Source organism: Melospiza georgiana, chromosome 1 (assembly GCF_028018845.1).
Source record: "Melospiza georgiana isolate bMelGeo1 chromosome 1, bMelGeo1.pri, whole genome shotgun sequence".
Classification (NCBI taxonomy): Eukaryota; Metazoa; Chordata; class Aves; order Passeriformes; family Passerellidae; genus Melospiza; species Melospiza georgiana.
In genome coordinates this window covers 2,628,670-2,651,106 of record NC_080430.1, presented here as the reverse complement: position 1 = coordinate 2,651,106, position 22,437 = coordinate 2,628,670, and the positions used below count along the sequence as shown (strand labels likewise).

The 22,437-nt window shown below is 44.1% G+C and overlaps 1 protein-coding gene across 2 annotated transcripts; it reads right to left on the bottom strand.

Annotated features, from left to right (window-relative positions):
* Positions 1-9,092: 9,092 nt before the first annotated feature.
* IBA57 (iron-sulfur cluster assembly factor IBA57) lies at positions 9,093-20,679 on the bottom strand. Of its 2 annotated transcripts, none has more exons than XM_058040691.1 (4): positions 20,421-20,679; positions 18,780-19,111; positions 15,554-15,941; positions 9,093-9,235 (listed from the first exon to the last, which is right to left on the bottom strand). In XM_058040691.1, the coding sequence occupies exons 1-4, from the start codon at positions 20,669-20,671 to the stop codon at positions 9,169-9,171; spliced, it is 1,038 nt and encodes a 345-aa protein (XP_057896674.1). In that variant the 5' UTR covers positions 20,672-20,679; the 3' UTR covers positions 9,093-9,168. The 2 variants fall into 2 exon arrangements, with proteins under 2 accessions (XP_057896674.1, XP_057896684.1); XM_058040701.1 differs by having other exon boundaries at positions 9,147-9,235; positions 15,550-15,941.
* Between the last annotated feature and the right edge of the window lie 1,758 nt (positions 20,680-22,437).

Sequence of the window (22,437 nt, the reverse complement as noted above, 5' to 3'; positions counted from 1 at the left end):
GGGATGCAACATTCCCTCCAGGTGCTGAGGTTGTTATGGAATGTGGTTATTCACCATAAAACAAACCCCTCACCCAAGTTTTTATTTCTGCTGCCCTGCAAAAGCTCAGCTTTGGGCTCACCTGCTGTGGCTGGCACTGCCCAGGGGTGGCACTTGGACCATGTCCCTGTCCTCAGCACCCAGGTTCTCTCCTCTGGAGCGAGCAGCATTGCGTGAAGGCTGGGATCAAGGCTCCTAAGGAACAACTTCTCCTGTTAAAAGCAATAAAAAAAACCCAAAAAAGCAGTTACCAGGTCTGTCAAAGCTGTATTTGTACACAAAATTCATTTCTAGCTCCCCCAGCCCAGCCATCCCTATCCCAAAGCCAGACACGGAAATCCATCCTGCCAGGGAAGGGGTGAGAACTCACTCATGGGGAATTTTGGAAGGCATTTTATCATTGTTGTTGCTTTTAATGAAGGGATGGGGCTATTTTCAGGCTAAGAATGGTTTATTGCTCAGATAAACATCAGTCTCAGAGGCTGTGAGGTTTTAGAGGAGCAAGCAGTCGGCCATAGCTCAGAGTAGTCATAATTTCTTTGTTACAAGACAATATAGAACTTTCTAAACTAATAGGCAGCTGCTATAGGGTTTATTTTGCTTTTCTGACCCATCACCTTTACTCATTTCTCCTGCCCTGTGGATACTTTTGTCCAATGGGCTTTTGTCTCACATGCATAAATATATTTCTATTATAACTTCTAAACTCACAGCTCACTCCATACAACCACTACAGTATAAACCCTTCACCATCTTATCAATACAATTTCTCACTTATTTAAAGCAAATTCTCTTTCTTACAACTACAGAAACATAAGTTTATGATTTTTCTACTTAACATCTGTATATTATATTTTTACACCAATCCAAGCTTCTTTCAAAGATACAAATCAAATCCTTCAGTGCTCATAGAAGTTTCTGGTTTTTCAATTCCCACAGAATTTGAGACAGGACTTCTGATTTGGTTTTGATGATGTGGTTCATTTTTCTTACCTTTTGCACAGATAGGAAGGGTGAGTTTGGCTTACATCTTTACTGTATGGTTTGAAGGTTACAAGACTTTTAAAGGAGTTATTGACTACTAAAACACTGCTAACAAGGATCTTTATGTTTTTAAGTTAAATGCATGAATCTGAAATGCAAGGAACTCTCAGAACTTTGGGCCTGTAAGCCAAAGCTTAGAATTAAACCCAGGTTTTGATTTGACCTTGGAAAAGGCTCCCAAACTGAGGTGCTAGAAGGGAGAATGTGGATTTACAGTTTAAAGCAGAGAATGTTAAGCTAAGTAGAGGAAGTTTAGAGTTTTAAAGTTTAAGATATATGAAAAATTAAAAGTAGTTACAGAAGTAAACAAGGAGTTTATAATACAGTACTGTAGCTTTGTGTGTTATAACATGGTTGGATAAGAAAGCTCACACTGTAGCATGGATCCATAAGACAAAATATTTAATGATTAAATCAAAAAACAAATATCCTTGGCATAAATATCCTATTGGCAGTGTTTTATTGGTCAACAACTCCTTAAAAAATCTTGTAACTAAGGGTCTGGTGACCTTCTGAACCATGCAGTGAAGATGTGAGCCAAGCTCACCCTTCCTGCCTAATCAACTATATTCTCTTATCAACTATATTCTCACTGTACCAATATTTTGGTTACCAATAAGAGAAAAAATTTTTAAAAAATAAATTTTGAACAATATTATCAACAGTGCATTTGATGCCTGGCAAAGAATTAACATAGGCAATAGAAAAAAGGAATTAGAAAAAATAGAAAAAAGGGGAAGATAAGAAAATAAACTGCACCATCAAAAACAATTCAGAGGTCCCAATTCCTTCCAATATTCCCCACAAGTGAATTATCAGAGTCAGGCATTGGAGCAGGATGGCAGGGAAGTGCTGGAATCCATCACCATCATCACTGGTGGAACCGCCAGCAGTGCTCAAAAGGGATCTGAATGTGACACGTGGGGACAGGGCTGGACTTGATGACCTCAGAGGTTTTTTCCCACATGACCAACTCCCTGTTCCCAAGAGCATTCCAGGTGGAATGTTCTGATCCCCAAATCCTTCCAGTTTGACCCATTACAGCACAAGGGACTGTCCAGCTGTGGCTGTCCCCTGCCACACGTGTGACACTTGTCAGGACACAGCAATGTCCCAGGAGACAGAATCAACACCCTGCACAAACCTAAGGCTTCATCTTCACTGAACTTCACTCAGAGCTTTGAGGCAGCGCAGCTTTTATGATTAATATAAATTAGAATTTAAATTTCGCAGCAGTCACGTTATGATAAATTCTCCAAACCTGACAAAGCAGCTGCTCCCATCCTAAAGGAAGGAGATGATGTCAGACTGTTGGAGCCCTGGCTGCTGAGAATTTCAGATTTCTGTGCTGCCAGGCACTGACCCCCAAGAGAACACTGCACTGACCTGAGGCCATGGAGAAGCTTCCAAAATGGAATGACAGAACTGGGATTGTGGGTGTGGAGTTTGGATAGAAGTGTGTGATACCACAGGGTGGGAAACTCAGAGTTTAAGGGTTTAGAATACAGTAATGGATATAAAGCAAGGTGGAGGTTTTGGGGTGGAGGTTGGTCCTTCTTCACCTTCTCCTCCGTGGGTTTGGGTGGTTTTGTGTAATTGGATAAAAAGTCCCCATTGCAGCCATAGGTGGTTGGTTATTGGATTAAAAGTAAAAATAATTAATCATTTCTTAATTGAACAGTTGATCCTTCAAAGGCCTTGCAGAGAGAGAGATGGGGCTCCATTTTTAATTTGTGAGAGTGAAGGGCTGCAGAACTCAGGGTTTGTGAGAGTGTGACAGAGATAAGAACTGATAAACATCTGAGTCCCAACAAGAAATTCCATCTCACACATTGAATCCTGACCCTGGCAAAAAAAAAGCAGCAACTCCACATCCCACTGTGGCTGATTCCCCCCATCCTGCAGCACCAAATCACCAAGGATTTGGCTGATCTGATGTCCAACCTGGATTTTGCTCCCAGAAATGGGATCTCACCACATCAACCTTTTATCAGCTGTTTTTCTGTCAAGGCACCCCTCACCATACACATTATTGATCTGGTTAATCATTACCTCTGTGCCACAACCCTTATTTGCAACTTCAGAAGTAGATTTCAAAAGCACTCAGGAATATCCTGAAGCCCAAACAACAATCCATTGATCCCTCTAAAACAGGAATTCCCTGAAATCATGGCAAACTCCCAAACTGTTGCAGGTGCTGCCTTTGGAATTCACAACCCACACAAGAGTCCAAGTGAAGCTTAAAATTCACACAGGTGCTCAAAACCAGCTTTGGGTGCTGCCCTTGTGCTCCAGCCTCCTAGAGATAAATATATTTTCCATCTGTGGCTGCCACAAAGAGATGCTTCTTGCACTAGTGGGGAATAAAAAGGGGATTTCAGAAGGAAATGGGGAAGGCCTGAGAACTTCCAACCACATTACAAGCTCCAGAATCATCAGGTGCCAGGTTTGAAGACCCACATTTCCCTTTTTTTTTTTTTTTTTTTTTTTACTTATTTTATATTTAGGCCTGCTTTACAAAGCTACATGGCAGAAAGGTTTTGGGGATAAGAGGTTCCAACCAGCTCCTCAATTCCATCCCTGAAAGAAGGCAGTGATACTTTTGTCAGGTGCCTCTTTCTGAGCCAAAAACCCCCACCCAAACACACAAATCATTTCTGCAATATTTTATTAAAGCCTCTAATTCATAACCTCTCCACTGACTGAAATTCTTGCTTTAGTTAAAAAAAAAAATTAATAATTTGCCAGCAGAGAGTTTAGAAACAAAGCCCTGCTCAGACATGCTCTTAAACCATTTCAAAAAGTTACCAATATTGTTTTTAATGATAGATCTTACACCTCTACACCCCTGATTGTTGCCCAAAGCCACAAATACTCTGAACACTTCACTCCCACTACTTCCAACTGTTTTACTCTGAAGTTTCACCTTTTTTTAAATGCAGGCTACATGACAATAAAAGGGAATGGAATTCACCTTCACTTACAATTCCTGTCACATTTCACACTCCATTATCTCCTAGGAGTCCCAGGATACACAAGGGAATATTAAACAAACAGGTAATGAGATTTTACTGGACTTCCACTCACTTTAATGACAAATAATCCAAAGGCACCACAAGTGCCTGATTTGTAGATAATGTCCTGTGCTGTAAAATAGGATTATTGGTACTAAAATAAACCTTTTTGTTCAGGAATATAAAATTCCAGCTGGAGTTACAAAATATTTCTCCCAGTTCATTCTGACCTATCCAGTACAGTTAAAATTCTACTAAATCAAACTCTTTCCAAATATATCCTAAAGTGCACAAAAATGCTGGAATTATGCATTGCTGAATGGGGAAAACCCACACTTACTGAAGTTACAACTGCTGTAACATGTGGACAAAAATAAACAGAACTTTTAAATCAGCTGAACAGAGATCAGGACACACTAAATATTATATAAAAGTTTGTGTCTTAATTTCATTAGACTATTCAAATTAGATATAAAGCCACTTTTCCCATTTGATTTCCTCCTCCCTTTGTGAAAATAAAGTCATAATTAAGTGTCCTCAGGGCTTCAGATTGGAACAAAGCACTGTCACAACATCCCTTCAAACACCTAAACTGTTTCTAAAGAGGAACAGACAAGTTTTTAATGTTTTCATTACCTGGTTGGGAAGTTACTACACATCTCAAGATGACAGCAAGATTCTCAAATTTCCTATTCACTTTGAGAAAAACTTTTATAGCCTCCTGCTAGGAGGCTCTGGAGCTCAGCACCACGAGATAACTGGAGAAATCTGAGTTTTATCAGCACTGGTATCAAATAACCACCTGAAAGCTCTGAGAAATCTGAACACTACTAGGAAAGTAACTCACCACACTTTTTTTTAAACTGCAGCAATCCCAGCCAACGTTACTGTGCAGAAATCACTGTAACATCAGCGATCTGATCATGAAATCAACATCAGTATCACCAATATCAGCAGAAATCAGTATCCTGGGTGGTCTTCCAGATGTTCAAACCACCAGCATCTCTCTGGACACCCTGAATTATCCTTTGGGCAGCTCAAGCAGCCCTCTGGACACGCCAAATTAGTTATCCCCTCCAGACACCACAAGTTATCCTCTGGGCAGCCCAAGCATCCCATGGACACCCCAAATTCTCCTTCAGACAGCCCAATCATCCCTCCAGGCACCCCGAATTATCCTTTGGGAAGCCCGAGCATCCCTCCAAGCATGCCAAGTTATCCCTCCGGACACCCAGAATTAGTTATCCCCACCAGACACCCCAAATTATCCTCTGGGCAGCCCAATCATCCCTCTGGACACCCCGAATTATTCTTTGGGCACCCCAAGCATCCATCCAGGCACCCTGAATCATTCTTCTGGACACCCCAAGTCAGTTATCCCCTCCAGACACCCCGAATTATTCTTTGGGCAGCCCGAGCATCCCTCTGGACACCCCGAGTTAGTTATCCCCCCCCAGACACCCTGAATTATTCTTTGAGCAGCCCAAGCACCCCCCAGACACCCCAAATTATTCTTTGGGCAGCCAGAGCATCCCTCCAGGCACCCTGAATTATCCCTCTATACACCCCGAGTTTGTTATTCCCTCCAGACATCCCGAATTATCCTCTGGGCAGCCCGAACATCCCTCCGGGCACCCCAAATTATTCCTCTGGACACCCTGAGCATCCATCCAGGCACTCCAAGTTATCCCTCCGGACACCCCGAGTTCGTTATTCCCCGGGAAGCCCAAGCACCCCTCCGGGCACCCCGAGTTATCCTTCGGGCAGCCCGAGCATCCCTCTGGACACCCCGAGCATCCCTCTCAGGCATTCCAAGTTATCCCTTCAGACACCCCGAGTTAGTTATCACCCTGGGACACCCCGAATTATCCCTCTCCCCTGGACAGCCCGAGCATCCATCCAGGCACCCCAAGTTATCCCTCCGGACACCCCGAGCTTGTTATTATCCGGACACCCCGAGTTTGTTATCCCCTCCGGACACGCAGAAACCTCATCCCGCATCCAGAGCCAACTTGCACCGAGACCAACCCGCGCAGCCGCCGGGTCCCACCTGCCATTCCCCGGCTGCTCTCGCTGCCCCCGGCACAGCCCAGCGAGACCGGAGCCGATCCCGTGCCCCGGCCAGCAGCGGATCCCCGCTCACCCCCGTTACCACACGCGCTCCGTTGCCAGGCTATGACAGCAAAGCGTCTCCTCCGCCCTCCCGGAGCCGCGGGACAGCGCGGGAAGCAGCGGGAAAGCCCCGGGGAGCGGCCCCGCCGGTGTCACCTCGGTGTCCCCGCGGTGTCACCTCGGGCTGGCCGGGCCACGGAGGCTCCCGGGCGGCGGGGCCGGGCGCGGGGAGGCCCCGGAGGAGCGCGGGGAAAGCGGAGCTCACACTCGGCCGCCGCCGCTGCCCAGCCAGTCCCGGCCCGGGAGCGCTGATGTCACCGCAGGGCCGGGCGGCGCGGGGACGCTGGGAATTGCAGTCCGTGCCCGAGGACTGGGAATTGCGGTCCGTGCCCGAGGACTGGGAATTGCGGTCCGTGCCCGGTGTGCCCGAGGATTGGGAATTGCAGCCCGGTGTGCCCGAGAATTGGGATTGGGAATTTCGGTCCGTTCCCGGTATCCCGAGAATTAGGAATTGCAGTCCGTGCCCGGTGTGCCCGAGGATTGGGATTGGGAATTCCGGTCCGTTCCCGGTATTCCGAGGATTGGGAATTGCGGTCCGTGCCCGGTGTGCCCGAGAATGGGAAATGGGAATTGAAGTCTGTGCCCGGTATCCCGAGATTGGGATTGGGAATTGCGGTCCGTTCCCGGTATCCTGAGGACTGGGGATTGCGGTCTGTACCTGCTGTGCCCGGGATTGGGAATTGCGGTCCGTGCCCGGTATCCTGAGGATTGGGAATTGCGGTCTGTACCTGGTGTGCCCGGGATTGGGAATTGCGGTCCGTGCCCGGTATCCTGAGGATTGGGAATTGCGGTCCGTGCCCGCTGTTCCCGAGGGCGGGATTGGGAATTGCGGTCCCGCTCTCCTGGGGACTGGGAATTGCGGTCCGTTCTCTCCCTCCCGAGGTCTGGGATCGGGAATTGCGTCCGTTCCCACTGCCCCCGAGGTCAGGGATTGGGAATTGCAGTCTGTGCCCGGTGTCGCCGAGGATCGGGAATTGCGGTCCGTTCCCGTTATCCTGATGTTTAGGATCGGGAATTGCGGTCCGTTCCCGTTATTCCGAGGTTTAGGATCGGGAATTGCGGTCCGTTCCCGTTATCCCGAGGTTCGGGATCGGGAATTGCGGTCCGTTCCCGTTATCCCGAGGTTTAGGATCGGGAATTGCGGTCCGTTCCGGTTATCCCGAGGTTTGGGATCGGGAATTGCGGTCCGTTCCCGCTCTCCCAGAGGTTTAGGATCGGGAATTGCGGTCCGTTCCCGTTATCCTGAGGTTTGGGATCGGGAATTGCGGTCCGTTCCCGTTATCCCCAGGGTCGGGATCCCCTTGCCCGCGGGGTTTATAATGAGCTGAGCCGGTTAATGAGGAAACGCTGCCCAGGTGGGAAAGCAGCGCCCGCAGGTTTGGGAAATGCGGCTTCTCCTCCCCAATTAGCGGCTAATTGTGCTCAGGTGATCATTATTCTGTAGTTACGTATAAATATAGAATATTTAATATTATATACATATACATATATATATATGTAAAAGTATATCTATATATAAGTATATTAAAGTATATAATAATTACGTATAACAATAAGTAAAAATATCTATTTGTATGTATAGAAAAGTATATAAGTATAAATATATAGAGAGAAATATATATGTACATGTACATGTGTGTGAAAGCATATCTATAAAAGTATATCTGTAAAAGTATATAAGTATATATCAAAGCATGTGTGTATATATGTATATATTTTTAAACTATACAAGTATATAGCTATTAAAAAGTATATCTATAAATGTATATATATATTTGTATGTGTGTGTGGAAGCATATATATAAAATTATGTAAATATATCTTTAAAAGTATGTGTGTGTATATGTATAAATAGTTAAATATATAGTTAAATATATGTATAAATAGTTAAATAAATAAATAGTATGTATATTTACAAGTTTATACATAAATGTATACATATATATATTTATAGGTGTGTGTGAAAGTACACATATAAAAGTATATAAGTACAAATATGTATAAAATTATATGTATATAGATTTATGTATATTTAAAGGATATATATGTGTAAAAGTACATATATGTAAAATTATATAATTATAAAAGTATATTCTTAAAGTACGTGTCTATATATGTATATATAGTTAAATAATATATGTATATATATTAAAAAGTATATATAAAAACATATATGTATATATTTATGTGTGCGTGAAAGTACATCTATAAAAGTATGGAAGTATAAACATATATATATTTGTGTATATTTAAACTATTTATATGTGTAAAAGTACATATATAAAAAATTATATAACTATAAAACTATATCTATAAGTATTTGTGTATATACAAGCATATATATTTAAACAATATGTGTGAAATTGTGTATATATAAAAAAGAATATGAGTATAAAGGTGTATATCTATAAAATATATAAAGTACATATATAAGTGGATATATTCATATATATATACTATATTTCTATATTTTCAAATATAAGTATATATGTATTACTATTTATATTAGATATATTAATGTATACATGCTGTATTTATATATATATTAAATAAACAAATATGTGTACATCTAATAAAAGCATGTATATGCAGTGTACTTATAGATATATACTTATACATATATACTTAGTGTATATATACTAAATGTACTATACTTATAGAGTAATAAACTATACATTTTAATATTTCAAACCCATTTAAGCTGTAATCAGGAAGCACAAGCCACTGGGGAAATCTTAGTTTCTTTATTAGACATAATTTCTGTATTTCTAATATAGAAACTAAATGTTTCTATACATTTAGTTTCTGTATTAGACATAGACATTACAATTGCATCGTATTTCACAGTGAAAGGACTTTACACCTCTTGTATCCCTGGGGGTTTGGTATCTCAAATAATTCACTGAAATTCAGGTGGTTTTGGTGGTGGTGGCACTTCTGTTCCTGTGTTCCCACTGAAAGTAGCACTAAAAAGAATTAAAAATGAAATTTATTTTAAGTCAAGACTTCCATGCTAAGCTGATTTGCATTTTCCCCTTTATCAAATTTCTCAGTGACAGTTGCATTTTATCCCCTTTTAAACATTATTTTTGCTTAATAAATTCATGGTTTTCCCACAGTTCTTTGCCTGAGATCACAAATCCTGACCATTCCCCCACATCACTCTATTTTTACTACCAAAAAAAAAAAATCAAATGTAATTTCATCAAATAAATGTATCCAGAGACAATGGGAATGGGAATTGCAAACAGATCAATCTTAATCTTTTTGAAGAAAACGACACAAAACCCAGTTAAAATGCGATTTAGTTAGGTTGCTGGGAAGTGGAGTCCATCATCAGTCAGGAATTATTATTCTTGAGACTGGAAAAAAGAGAAAGTGCTGAATTCCCACGAAATTTAAAAAGAAAAACCACAAGAAAAAAAATTTATAAAAGCTACCTTTGACATGCATTTATTGAAGTTAAACTCCAAAATTTGAATTAAACTGCTCTCATCAAACACAATGTGAGTGGCACATACAGCACACAACCTTCCCCAAATATTAAATTTATTCCCTGCAGCTTTTCTGACACAGCAGTAAGGAGGAAATGAGATCAGCTCTACAAACCCAACTTTTATTTGCTGAATTACTGTTCCCCCTCTGGTTTGTCCCAAAACTTCCAATGAGATTCCCAGACACCCTCCAGCTGCCAAGCCAGCAAAACTGGAGAATAAAATAATATCTAAAAACTGAAACAAGAAGATTTCTATTCATTTCCAATTTTTTTTTTTCCTCAAAACCCTGAAAAATCAAAAATCTCAGGCAGGGATGAAGGAGAAGAGAGAAAACCCAAAGATTTCCAGAGTTGTGGCAGTTTGGCAGAAGCACAAACTGACTTTTGTGATTTTAGCAAAATTCCACACTCCTTTGGCCTGGATGGACAGAGGGAAAAAGAGGAAATCCAGACTCACATCCACAAAAACAGTTTAGGTAGAAATGGCTCAAGAAGAGGGTTACAACAAAAAAAAAAAAAACCCCAAACTTTTCCATGAAGGATTCACAGTCTAAAAAAAGCAAAATACCACCCAGGGAAAGAGTTGGGAAAAAGGATTTAAACCCAAAATGTAGCATTTGTCTTTGTTTCTCTCCAGCAGAAACTGTGTTCCCAAAATATTAAATAATTAGAAGTAGCAGGAGCTACACCCTCCTCTCAAAATAACATTAAAACTGCCACAATGGCCATGCAGAGAGTGGTTCCAGCAGGAATTGTTGGAAAAGGGGATGAAAACTGCCAAATTTTCCAGCCCTGAAAACCCTGGAGCAATTGAATCTCCTGGAAAAGCAGCCCCAAGGCAGCCTGTGAGGAATAAATCCAATTTGGGGCTTTGTCTGGGCAGTTTTTGGACACTCCCTGAAGGGCTGAAAGGGCTCAGCAGCAGGAAAAAACAATCAAAATATTGATTTAAGTAACAATATTGGTGAGGGATTCTTAAAGTCATCCAGAGTGAAGATGCTGACCCAAAACCTGGGCACAGCAGTGTGGATCCCTGTCAGTAATTATGTTTTTAATAGGGCATAGCAGTGGTTTTAACAACCTGTAGTAGAATATATTTATTTATTTATTTATTTATTTATTTATTTATGTTTTTATGTATATACATATATAGTCTATATGTATATAATATATAGACTAAATATATAAAATATAGTAGAATATCTATCTATCTATATAATATAGAAAATGTAGAATACATAAAATATATACAGACTATATACACAGAATATATAGAGAATATATATAGAATATATCAAATAGAGAATATATATAGTAGAATATATATAGAGAATATATATGTTATAAATTTCTATATTTATAAAGAGAAAAGATATATCTCTATGTACATATATCATATAGAATATATCAGAGAATATATATAGAATTATATATATAATATCAATCTATATATAGAATATATAGAGAATATATATAGAATATAGATATATCTATATAATACATAGAATATATAATATATAGTAGAATATCCATCTATATATGTTATACTATATATATTTATAGATATATAAATAGAAAATATATATCTCTATGTATATATATATAATATAGAATATAAAGAATATGTAGATAACATATATAGAATTATATATTGAATATATATCTATCTATAGAATACATAGTAGAATATATATAGAATATATATATCTATAGAATACATAGAATATATATAGAATATATACTAGAATATATAAATAAATAAACAAACAAATAAATATGTTGTATTATATATTTATATTTTTATATTTATATTTGCTAGACTGAAGTATAAGCAGTCATTTTTCTGGACTCTTCACCACACCAAGACAATGGGTTTTTTGCATTTTACTATGACAGAGAAGGTAAAAATATGTAACAATGAAGACAAGCACTGCTCCTATAAATTTTTAACAAAATCAAATTAAAGGCAGAAAAAAAGGAAAATTTTTCCCGAAAGCAACCATTTCATGTATTCCCCTCTGCAATCTCTGCCAGTGACTCCTGCCTTATCCCACAGAGATTTCAGGTTATTCCAAGTGTTTACTCCACTCTTTTCCCTCACAAAGCATCACTGAGGCAGAGGAAGGGGAAACTGAGGCAGCAAGGGGGGACCCACATTAAAAAGGGATCAGGAAGGGCCCCACATTTTCCAGCTGTTTGGGTTGGGGCTGGAATCTGAGCAGGTCACCGTGTTGGTGCTCAGGAGAAATTTCACAGAATTCCCAGAACGGCCAGGTTGGAAGAGACCTTCAAAACCAACCCAGCCCCAACAGCTCAACCAAGCCCTGGCACCCAGTGCCACATCCAGGCTTTGTTAAACACCCCCAGGGATGGGGACTGCACCACCTCCCCAGGCAGCCAGAACTTTATCATTCTTTTAATGAAAAATTTTTCCTGATATCCAGCTTGTGGTGGTTCCAGGTGTGGGTTTCTCTGTGTCAGGATTGAAGGCACCAGAGACAGTAGTTCATGTTCACACTCAGGTGTTTATTATTTCTTATCAGTAAAACAGTCTCACTGCTGGGAGTTCAGCAGCTTTTCATCAGAAGGCACAAAATGGCCAACAATCTCTTGTTCCAAGGGCTTTTCAGACTAAACTATCCCATTAAGAACTGACACCTGGATTATTTTCCCTTTTAACCCAATAACTGATCCCACAGAGCTGCCGTGGGGACTTTTCTGCCCAATTACAAAATGCCACCCAAACCCATGGAGAAGGAGGAAGAAGCAGCATGAAGAAGGAACCCAGGATGACACCCTGTGCCCTCCATCTTGCTGCCATCCACAACACACTAAAAACCCCAAACCCTCAATTTCTCACCCAGTGACACACCCACACTGCTCTCTATAATCTATTGCACACTTTTGTGGATTTTAGTCTATCTTGAAGTCCAAAAATGGCACAACCGAAGGACATTTTCTATAGCAGCTGATATTCTGAGCCTGAGAAATCCCATCCCCATCATTCCACTTCTCTGGAAGTGTCCAAGGCCAGGCTGGATGGGGCTTGGAGCACACTGGTCTGGAGGAAGTGTCCCTGTCCATGGCAGGGTTGGAATGAGATGGTCTTTAAGGTCTCTTCCAACCAAACCTGTTCTGGGATTCTCTGATATTCTTCAGGGTCCCTTTGTGCCTGGGCAGTGTCCAACCACACCATCTCCAGCCTAGAGCACTGCAGGGGTTACCATGGCCAAAATGCAGAACTGGACACTTGGATTTATCAAACTTCATCTTACTGGACTCTGCTCATCCATCCACCCATTCCAGGTCTCCCTGCAGAGCCCTTCTCCTTTCCAAATTCCTCACTGGAAAGGCTAAACCCTGAACAGGCTGCCAAGGGAAGTGGTGGAGTCACCATCCCTGGAAGTGGCCAAAAACTGGGTGGATGTGGCACTTGGGGATGTGGATTAGTGGTGGATTTGGAAGTGCTGTTGATGGTTGGAGTTGATGATCCAAGAGGTCTTTTCCAGCCTTAATAATTGCATGGCTCTCAGGAAGGCAAAATCAACTCTTGCACCCTCCAGCCCCAAATTCACCTGGCTCCAATCACTAAAGGTAGAGAAGGCTGTGAGGGAGAATAAAAAAATTAAGGATAACAGGGGATTGGGTTATCCTCCATCCATCCTTTCAATTTCTACCTCATTTTTTTTTTGTTTTCCAGAATCCAACAACTCTTCACCCCAGCACCACCTTCTTGTGTCTAACCTTGTGTCACCTGCAGCTGCTGGCAGCAACAAAAGCCATTTAAACACTGTGAAGAACAAAAGAAATGTGTGACCAAGGCAGAGGAGATGCAGGGCTTCCCCAAACAGAGGAGTTGATTCAGTGTTTGTTCAGGCTCTGCTCACCCCAGGACAATAAAACCACTCTGAGCAGCCTTTGCACAACGGGTGGCAGAGAGGAAAAGCTGCTTCAGCTTTGTGGCCTCTGAAGGGTCCAATTTTATTTATTTTCCCAGCAGAAAGGCTCTGATACCAATCCCACACCTGACCAAAAGGCTCAGGCATGGTTCTTGTCTGCAAGCAACCTGAAAATGCATTTATTCTGTTGCATGTCTTCACACCAAGCAAACAAAAGGCATCTTCTCTTTCAGAGGAGTCCCATTTAAATCAGAGGCAATAATTAATGAGATATTCCACAGAATCATTTTACAACAACCATAGAATTTTAATCAATATAAGCATTTTCTTTACAGACAAATTCCATTCACAGTAACACTGAAACAAAGGCAGAATGTGATTTGGGACGGGTTTTGTTACAAATATTCATGCAAAGGCTTTTTTGGTTTTGTTTTGGAGAAAATGGGATCTCACCTGGGCAGCTCTCTCATTGTGTAATGGATTGATTACAATACAAAAAATAAAAAGGGTTCCTATAAATCACTGCAGGTTTACAGGGTCAGGAGGCACAGAGCTGGTTTGCTTTGGAATAAGAGAGGAATATTATAATAAGAGAAATATGTTGCAGCAAGAAGAAAAATTGGAGAAGCAGAGGAGTGTTGGCAGGCAGAAAAATTAAAGCAAAGCATTGGGCTGCTCTGAAAACCCTGGGGGTGGTGGATGGAGAAAACCCCAGCAGCAGGGACAGGGTGAGGGGCACAGAAAGAGCCAGAACATGGTGAAAATCCTCCCTCAGCAAGGCCAGGCCAAGCCAGCACCTGTGGCATTGAAAATATCCCTTTCCTCTCCCAAAAAATGGTTTGAGAGAAGGGAGTCAGGAACTGGCTCTGCTCCCTCCACAAAACAGGAGACAGGACAGGAGGTTTGAGACCTTTTCTCCCCAGGGATGAGTTAAAATCAAGGTCTGACATGTGAAGCACAAGATGTTCCTCTTCCTGAACACAGTTGCAGTGGTGGGAAGAAACACCAGCCCCATCAGCAAGTTGAAGAAGCTCAATGCAAGGAACAAATTGCAGCAAAAAACTTCAGCCTGAGAATACATCTTAATAAGAGCAGCATGATCTCCACTCACAAAAAAAACAACGGAATTATAATCCCTCAGAATGGTTTTGTGAACCAATAAAATTATAATACCTCAGAATGGTTTTGTGAACCAATAAAATTATAATACCTCAGAATGGTTATTGTGAACCAATAGTATTGTAATATCTCAGAATGGTTATTGTGAACCAATAAAATTATAATATCTCAGAATGATTATTGTGAACCAATAAAATTGTAATATCTCAGAATGGTTTTGGGAACCAATAAAATTGTAATACCTCAGAATGGTGTTGGGAACCAACAAAATTATAATATCTCAGAATGGTTATTGTGAACCAATAAAATTGTAATACCTCAGAATGGTTTTGGGAACCAATAAAATTGTAATACCTCAGAATGGTTATTCTGAACTGAGAAATCAGTGCATGGAACAGGGGAAGTCCTGATCCCGTTGTTTGGGAGAGCAGAGTCTGAGGGAGTGAGTGTCAGCCTGGAGATCCATCCAGAGTCCAACCCAACAACACAGGGCACCCCCTAAAGAGGGTCCAACCCAACAACACAGGGCACCCCCTAAATACAGGGTCCCAACAAGTCACGGCACCCTAAAAAAGTGGGGATTACCCTCAGGAAAAGCTGCAATTCCCTGGATTTGTCCTTCCACGGCAGATCCAACCCACAGCGATCTGCCACCGCTTTGGGTTCTCGCTGTGAGGAATCCTGCAAGACCCTCCCCACAGAACAGCAGCATTCCCAAATTCCCCACCCGAACCACCCCAAACCTCTCCCAGAGCCGCTCCCTCACCTACTTCGCGGCCCCTTTCGGCCACCACTCGGGCGTGGCGGCCCTGAGCTCCACGCTGTCGCCGTCCAGGGGGATGCGGAGCGGCTCGTGGAGGTGAGCCAGCCTCAGCAGGGCGATGCCCAGCTCTCCCCCTCCGGCACGGAACTTGCCCGCGCGTTTCCCGGCCTGCGTGAGGATGTCGGCGCCCTCGGGGACGCCCGCGGCGGGAAGCGGCCCCGGGAAGGTGACGGGCAGCAGGCGCTTGCGGATCACCCCCATGTGGTGGGTGCGCGCCGTCAGCTCCTGGCCGATGTAGCAGCCCTTGGTGAAGCTGATGCCGTTCATGAAGGCCAGGTTGGATTCCAGGGGCAGCGCGACGCCAGGGGGGAGATCCTTCACCCCCTCAGGGATTCCTGGGGGAGAACAAAGGTGGAGATTGGTGCCCTGAGAAGGATGATCTGGAGGCTAGACTGAGCTACAACAGTATACCAATGTGCCCCTGCTGACACAGTGACAAAACTATCCTTTGTGCCCTTAAAAAGGAAACAAACCCAGAAGTTTAATGTGGGGGGTGTGAAAAATGTGTGTATTTTATGATTGGCTTTTTGTAAATATTAAAATGAATATTATATGTGTTGTGTTAGAAAGTAAAGCTGTATTAATTCTCTTAAGTAGGGTGTTAAATGTAGTTTTAGGTTATAAAAATTGTTAAAATAGAAACGATGCTTTGTAGGATACTTTTTTAAAGAAAGGGCTTGCAGCGAGACAGCAGCCACAGGACACCTGAATCTTTCAGAGAAAGAGAATTTATTGCCTCATTATCAGAAGAAATGAACTTCTTCCTGCTTTGCTCAGCCATGAAGACACCATCAGGATTAAGAGGAAGAAGCTGACACTGCCCAGACAGAATCCTGTGTTTGAATGGAATTTATGCATCATGTATGAGGTGTATGAATATACAACAGGCTGTTGTATAAGGGTTAATCCTTTGTTAACCTGGGTCCTTTTTCCGGCTTGTGCTGCCCAGAAAAAAGTACCCAGACATCCATAACTCTTTGTATTTATTGTCTCATATTGTCTTAATTCAAATTGTTATTACTCTAATTGTATTACTATTTTTATAACCATTTTATTACTATTAAACTTTTTAAATTTTAAAAACAAGTGATTGGTATTTTTCACAGAGAGGCTTGACAGCTGGCCTGCAAGCAAAGCTGAGTTAATAAAATAAATAACAATTGATGATTTTTGAGTGTATCCATAGCAAGGAAGAAGACAAGGCTGTCATCACGGAAACAGAAAAAATACATTAAATTTTTTGTAAGCTAGACTATGTGCACAAGTAGATGTGTAAACATGCTTTATTAAATTTCTGTAAAATTTTTGCCAACTATATTGATGTTAATTGCTTTGCACTAATGAATATAATAAGTTAGTGTGATGTGGTTAATGACTTAAGATCATGGACGTTTTTTATGAAAAATCCTTTTGCTAGGATTTTTTCTCCTGAGAAGCTGAGAGACCTCAGAAATGAAATGTAAACATTGATTATCTGCTGCTGTGGAATGCAACAGGTGCATCTGGGATTGGTCTCATGTGGTTGTTTTTAATTAATGGCCAATTATTTTATTATCATAAAATAATAAATCAGCCTTCTGAAACATGGAGTCAAGAGTCTCATCTCTTCCCTCATCCTGGGACCCCTGTGAACACCACCACACTTAAGATCATGCTTTGTTAAGAGTATATAAGCTGGAGAACACACAGAATAAAAAAACCTTTTTCTTCTTAGACCCTGATCACGTGTGTGTGTGTCATGTTCAACCTATGGGTGACATTTTCTCTTCTCAACTAGGTAAAAAGACACCTCATAGGCTATGGGGACTTCACCTCAAACTTAAGGGTTGGACAGAAGCCAAAAAGTCCCACCTGAGCAACTTACTAGAAAAAGAAGAGAGCAAAGGAACTGATGGCTTTTGTGAGGTGTTTTACTAAAAGCAAGAACCTCTGGCACCTTGCTCGGTTTTTCTCTGTAAAGAGTTTGTTCTTTTGCCTTTTATTAAAACCTTTTTGTCACCAACACTGCCACAGAAGCCATCCTGCTGATTTTATGCCTTCTAAGGTGGCTGAGCTATCTTGGGTGTGAAATAGACCGCCAAGAGCTGATGAGACCTGGCTTAAGGAGACCCATATTTCAGAACAGAAATAATAAAGAATAAAAAGAATAAAGCAGGGATTTATTCAAAGGCCTCCATGGCTGCACCTTGGGCAGCACCAGAGCCCAGCCAGGGCTGCACCCAAGATGGACCAAAATGGCCCCAAAATGCACGAGCGCTGCCGGGGTCTCTCCCTGGGATCAGTTCTGCTCCATTTGCACCTTGCAGTTCATTGTCCCATTCCAGCTTTAGCCCAGGCAGTCCCACCCTGCTTGTTTTTCTCTCTCCAGCCCACGGTGTTTGTGCTCCTGGGCTGAGATTTGGCTCATTTGTCCTTGGTGCCCAGCTGGAGCAGGAATTGTTTTGTCTCCCTGCTCTGTGCACAGAGCTCACCATGCCCTGATGTGAAGCTCAGACCCACACACTAAAGCAGCACAGAATCTGAAAATATAAAAGCCAAAACCTGAGGCATCAAGGTAAATGCTGCTCCTCATTAGATTTGTGCTCTGAATTGTTTGGCTTGTTCTCAGTTTGATTTTCCAACCCAAAGGGATCCCAGTTTCAGCACAGGACCATCCTCTTACCCTCTTTCCCAATTAATTTCATCCTTTGTCAGCATGGACACACTAAAATCAAAGGCACTGGGAATCCCAGGACTGAGATCCCTGACCAGTCTCTCTGACCTTGGAATTAATTCAGCAAATCCAGCCACAAAGTTTTTAGGAAGCCAAGTCTGGGTGTTTCCTTTTCCTTCCTCAGTAACAAGCAAAGTGCCAAGGCTGTGCATCATCTCAAAATAATCAAAATTACTCCAACCACAGAGGTTCTCTCTAAGAAAATGAATAATCGTGGCTTTCTTTTAGCATTCCTGACCAATCCCCATAACCTGAGTAAGAGAAAATTATACCCAAACATTGCCACCAGACAGAATTATAACCTCAGCTCCCTTTAATACTCAAAGCAGCAATTAATACATCTATTAACGAACAAATTAAATGCATTAAAAATGGGAATGAAGGGTTTATAACTTATTCCTGCCTGAAATCAGCATGTGGACTCCCAAAACCCATAGTGCAAACCAGGGCTTGGCTTTACCTTGTTTATACCTGTGCCTGTGGTAATCCTGCACATCTCCAAGCTGGCTGCCAGGGATAATCTCTGCCAGATTTGCTCCTTTCTTTGCAATCAGTCTCCAGCCCATGACTTCTGCCCTGGGGTCAGGGGTGAGGAGCAGAGCCTGGTCTGCACATTTGGGGGGGGAGCTGGTGTCCCCAGGGAGGACAGCCCACAGGGACAGTTCGGGGCAGGGGCTGATGGTGACTTTCCTGCGGATCTTGTAGAGTTTCAGGTGCTGCTGGATGGAGTCCAGGACGCTGCTGTCGCACTCCAGCAGGATGTGAGGCTCCTCTGCTGTGCTCCCGTGGAGCCTAAAATAAAATATCACACCCCCAAGGTCAGGAAAATAAACCCCTACAGCAGCAGGAGACAAAGATGGGTATTTATTTGGATCCTGGTGCAAATCCACAGAGAAATTTCTGGATTTACACAGAAATTTCTGTGTGGATGGCACAGAGGGAGCAGCACCCACATCCCACAGTGAAACACCTGAGCTGTTTCAGCTCCCCTTGCAAACACTGCCCTCACTTCTCCCAGGGGCACAAACAGGTCTGCCCAGGTGGAATTTTCTATTCTTACCTACAGTGAAGGGAATTCACAGAATCACAGAATGATGAGGTTGGAAGAGACCTCCAAGATCATCAAGTCCAACCTGTGCCCTAACACCTCACCTAGACTCTAGCACCAAGTGCCATGGCCAGTCTTTTGTTAAACACATCCAGAGATGGTGGTTCTACCACCTCCCTGGGAAGAGCATTCCAGTGCTTTGTTATTCTTTTGGTGAAAATTTTTTTTCCTAATATCCAACCTGTACCTTCCCTGATGTATATTGAGACTGTGTCCTTTGGTTCTGTCAGAGACCAACCCCACCTGTCTGCATCCTCCCTTCAGGAAGGTGTGGGGAGCAATAAGGTCACCCCTGAGTCTCCTTTTCTCCAGGCTAAACAACCCCAGCTCCTTCACACGTTCCTCACAGGGTTTGTGTTCACAGCCCCTCTCCAGCCTCGTTGCCTCCTCTGGACGTGCTCAAGCATCTCAACATCCTCCCCTAAACTGAGGGGCCAGAACTGGACACAGCTGGGGGAGAAGCTTCATTCACTGTCACACAATCCCAGGATGGTTTGGGTTGGGAGGGACCTTGAAGCCCATCCAGTTCCAACCTTCCACCATCCCAGGCTGCTCCAAGCCCTGTCCAACCTGGCCTTGGGCACTTCCAGGGATCCAGGGGCAGCCTCAGCTGCTCTGGGAACCTGTGCCAGGGCCTCAGCACCCTCACAGGGAAGAATTCCTTCCTAAAATCCCATATGTGGCCCTGGCAGGGGCTCTGAGCTCTCTCTGGAGCTCTCTCCTCTCCAGGTGAGCACCCCCAGCCCTCACAGCCTGGCTCCCGAGCACAGCCAACATCCACACGTGCGGATATCGCACCCATCACACTTCTCTGCTGCGGTAATCCCCAAACTCTGCACTGAGTGATGACACACACCCACAGAGGAAGCGCTTTTTTATACATTAATTTTGACTTTTTGACATTTAAGCCGGAAATGTCAGGAGTCACCCCCCGCCACCCCGCAATGGTCTCTCCCACCTCCTCCCCCCCCCGGCCGCGCCGCTTGGTCTCACCTGTACAGGATGACGTCATACAGGCAGCGGCCCTGCACGTTCAGCGCGTGCGCGTAGAGCGCGGGGGGGGCGTCGCCGTCCGCCACCAGCTGCGTGACGTCATTGGTGAGCAGCCCCTGCAGGAAGGCGGCGGCCTCGGCGCCCCTCACGCCCAGCAGCGCCCGGCCCAGCGGGAAACAGGCGGCGGCCGCGCCCCGCTGGCTCTGGCACCACCGGCGCAGCCCGGGCGCCGTTATTGCCCTCACCAACATGGCGGCGCCTTCACAGAGTCCCCCCACCGCCGCCGCCCGCCGCTGCCGCCGCCATCTTGTGTGTGTCCACCGGGAGGGCGACACCTGCTGGCGGGGCCGGGCGCCACGGGACCGCCCCCTTTCCGTTAGCCACGCCCTATTCCGCACTAGGCCACGCCCCTCGCATAGACCCAGCCGCTGAGCTGGCCACGCCCATATTCTTATAGCCACGCCCCTTGCGTTTGGCCACGCCCCCGGTGCCGAGCGGTGCCGGGCGCTCCCCGCGATCCCAAAGGAGGAATTTGGGAACCCCCCGGGATCCCCGGCCATGGAACAGCGAGGGGACAGCCCAGAGCGCTCCCCGCTGTCCCAAAGGAGGAATTTGGGAATCCCCCGGGATCCCCGGCCGTGGAACAGCGAGGGGACAGCCCAGAGCGCTCCCATGTCCCGCTGTTCGGGTGTGGGCGCTGTCGGGGCTGCCCAGCCCAGCTCTCCCTGTTATGGATGGATAATGAGATGATTGGCTCTCGCAATTAAAAGATAACTATTGTGTGAATATTGAGAAAAGCTTTAGTGAAATGTCCTCTGTTCTCCCCATGGTTCCCTTTGCCCCCCCTGTATTGTTGCCATCAGACAGCCTGGGCTGTCTAGGACAGGTTTTACCTAGGACAGGTAAAAACAAGGTGTGCACATGTGTCCCTTGCATGGGGCAGTGGGGAATGGAACAGCTTGGTGCTTAGGGGGTGCAGCATGGCACCCCCTAAGATCAGGGTGGACACCCTGATCTCCAGTCCTTTTAAAGAAAGCAGTTTCCACCGATAAATGGCACAGAATAGCTGACTGACAGACTTTGGGAAGGGCCAGGGCTGGCTGATGCAACCCCCAGAGGTATAAAACACTGAGCATCCTGAAGATGAACTGAGGATATGGTGTCCACAAGGGGCAGTTCCCAGTTCTGCAGCTTTTTCCTTATCTAGTCCTTTGTTGTATTTTTGTGAACGTTTAATAAACCTCTTTAAATTTTCAAAGTAAGCAGTTGTCTCTCACATCCCTGTCCCAGCTGATCCCCGTTTAATTGGAAAATCAGGCTGGAAAGGACCTTTGGGGTCATCAAGTCCAGCCATGCCAACCACAGCACGGCACTACATGGCAGAGCCAGTCATTCCTTGGCATCTCCATTCCTGCCCCTAAAATCCAGACAGAGAGGTCACAGAGCCATTCTCCCCCTCCAGGCACATTTTGACTGTCAGGGTGGAAACTCCAAGATTTCCTTTTCGCTGAGGTTCAGAGAATGCAAAACCCAGAAATATCCTTGGGAAGAATTGTGCCTTGCTTTTCTCGGTGAAGAGAAATGTGGCGCTACACAGGGGCATGTTCAGTCCATCAGGGACAGGTTCAGTCCATCAGGGACAGGTTCAGTCCATCAGGAACAGGTTCAGTCCATCAGGGGCAGGTTCAGTCCATCAAGGAGAGGTTCAGTCCATCAGGGACAGGTTCAGTCCATCAGGGAGAGGTTCAGTCCATCAGGGACAGGTTCAGTCCATCAGGGAGAGGTTCAGTCCATCAGGGACAGGTTCAATCCATCAGGGGCAGGTTCAGTCCATCAGGGACAGGTTCAGTCCATCAGGGAGAGGTTCAGTCCATCAGGGACAGGTTCAATCCATCAGGGGCAGGTTCAGTCCATCAGGAACAGGTTCAGTCCATCAGGGGTGTGTTCAGTCCATCAGGGGCAGGTTCAGTCCATCAGGGGCAGGTTCAGTCCATCAGGAACCGGTTCAGTCCATCAG

Coding starts and splice junctions, on each gene's coding strand:
- IBA57 (XM_058040691.1), bottom strand. CDS start 20,671: ATGTTGGTGAGGGCAATAACGGCGCCCGGGCTGCGCCGGTGGTGCCAG. Junction 19,112..20,420: donor TATGACGTCATCCTGTACAG/GTGAGACCAAGC, acceptor ATTTTATTTTAG/GCTCCACGGGAGCACAGCAG. Junction 9,236..15,553: donor TGGCCGAAAGGGGCCGCGAA/GTAGGTGAGGGA, acceptor AATTCTTTTTAG/TGCTACTTTCAGTGGGAACA.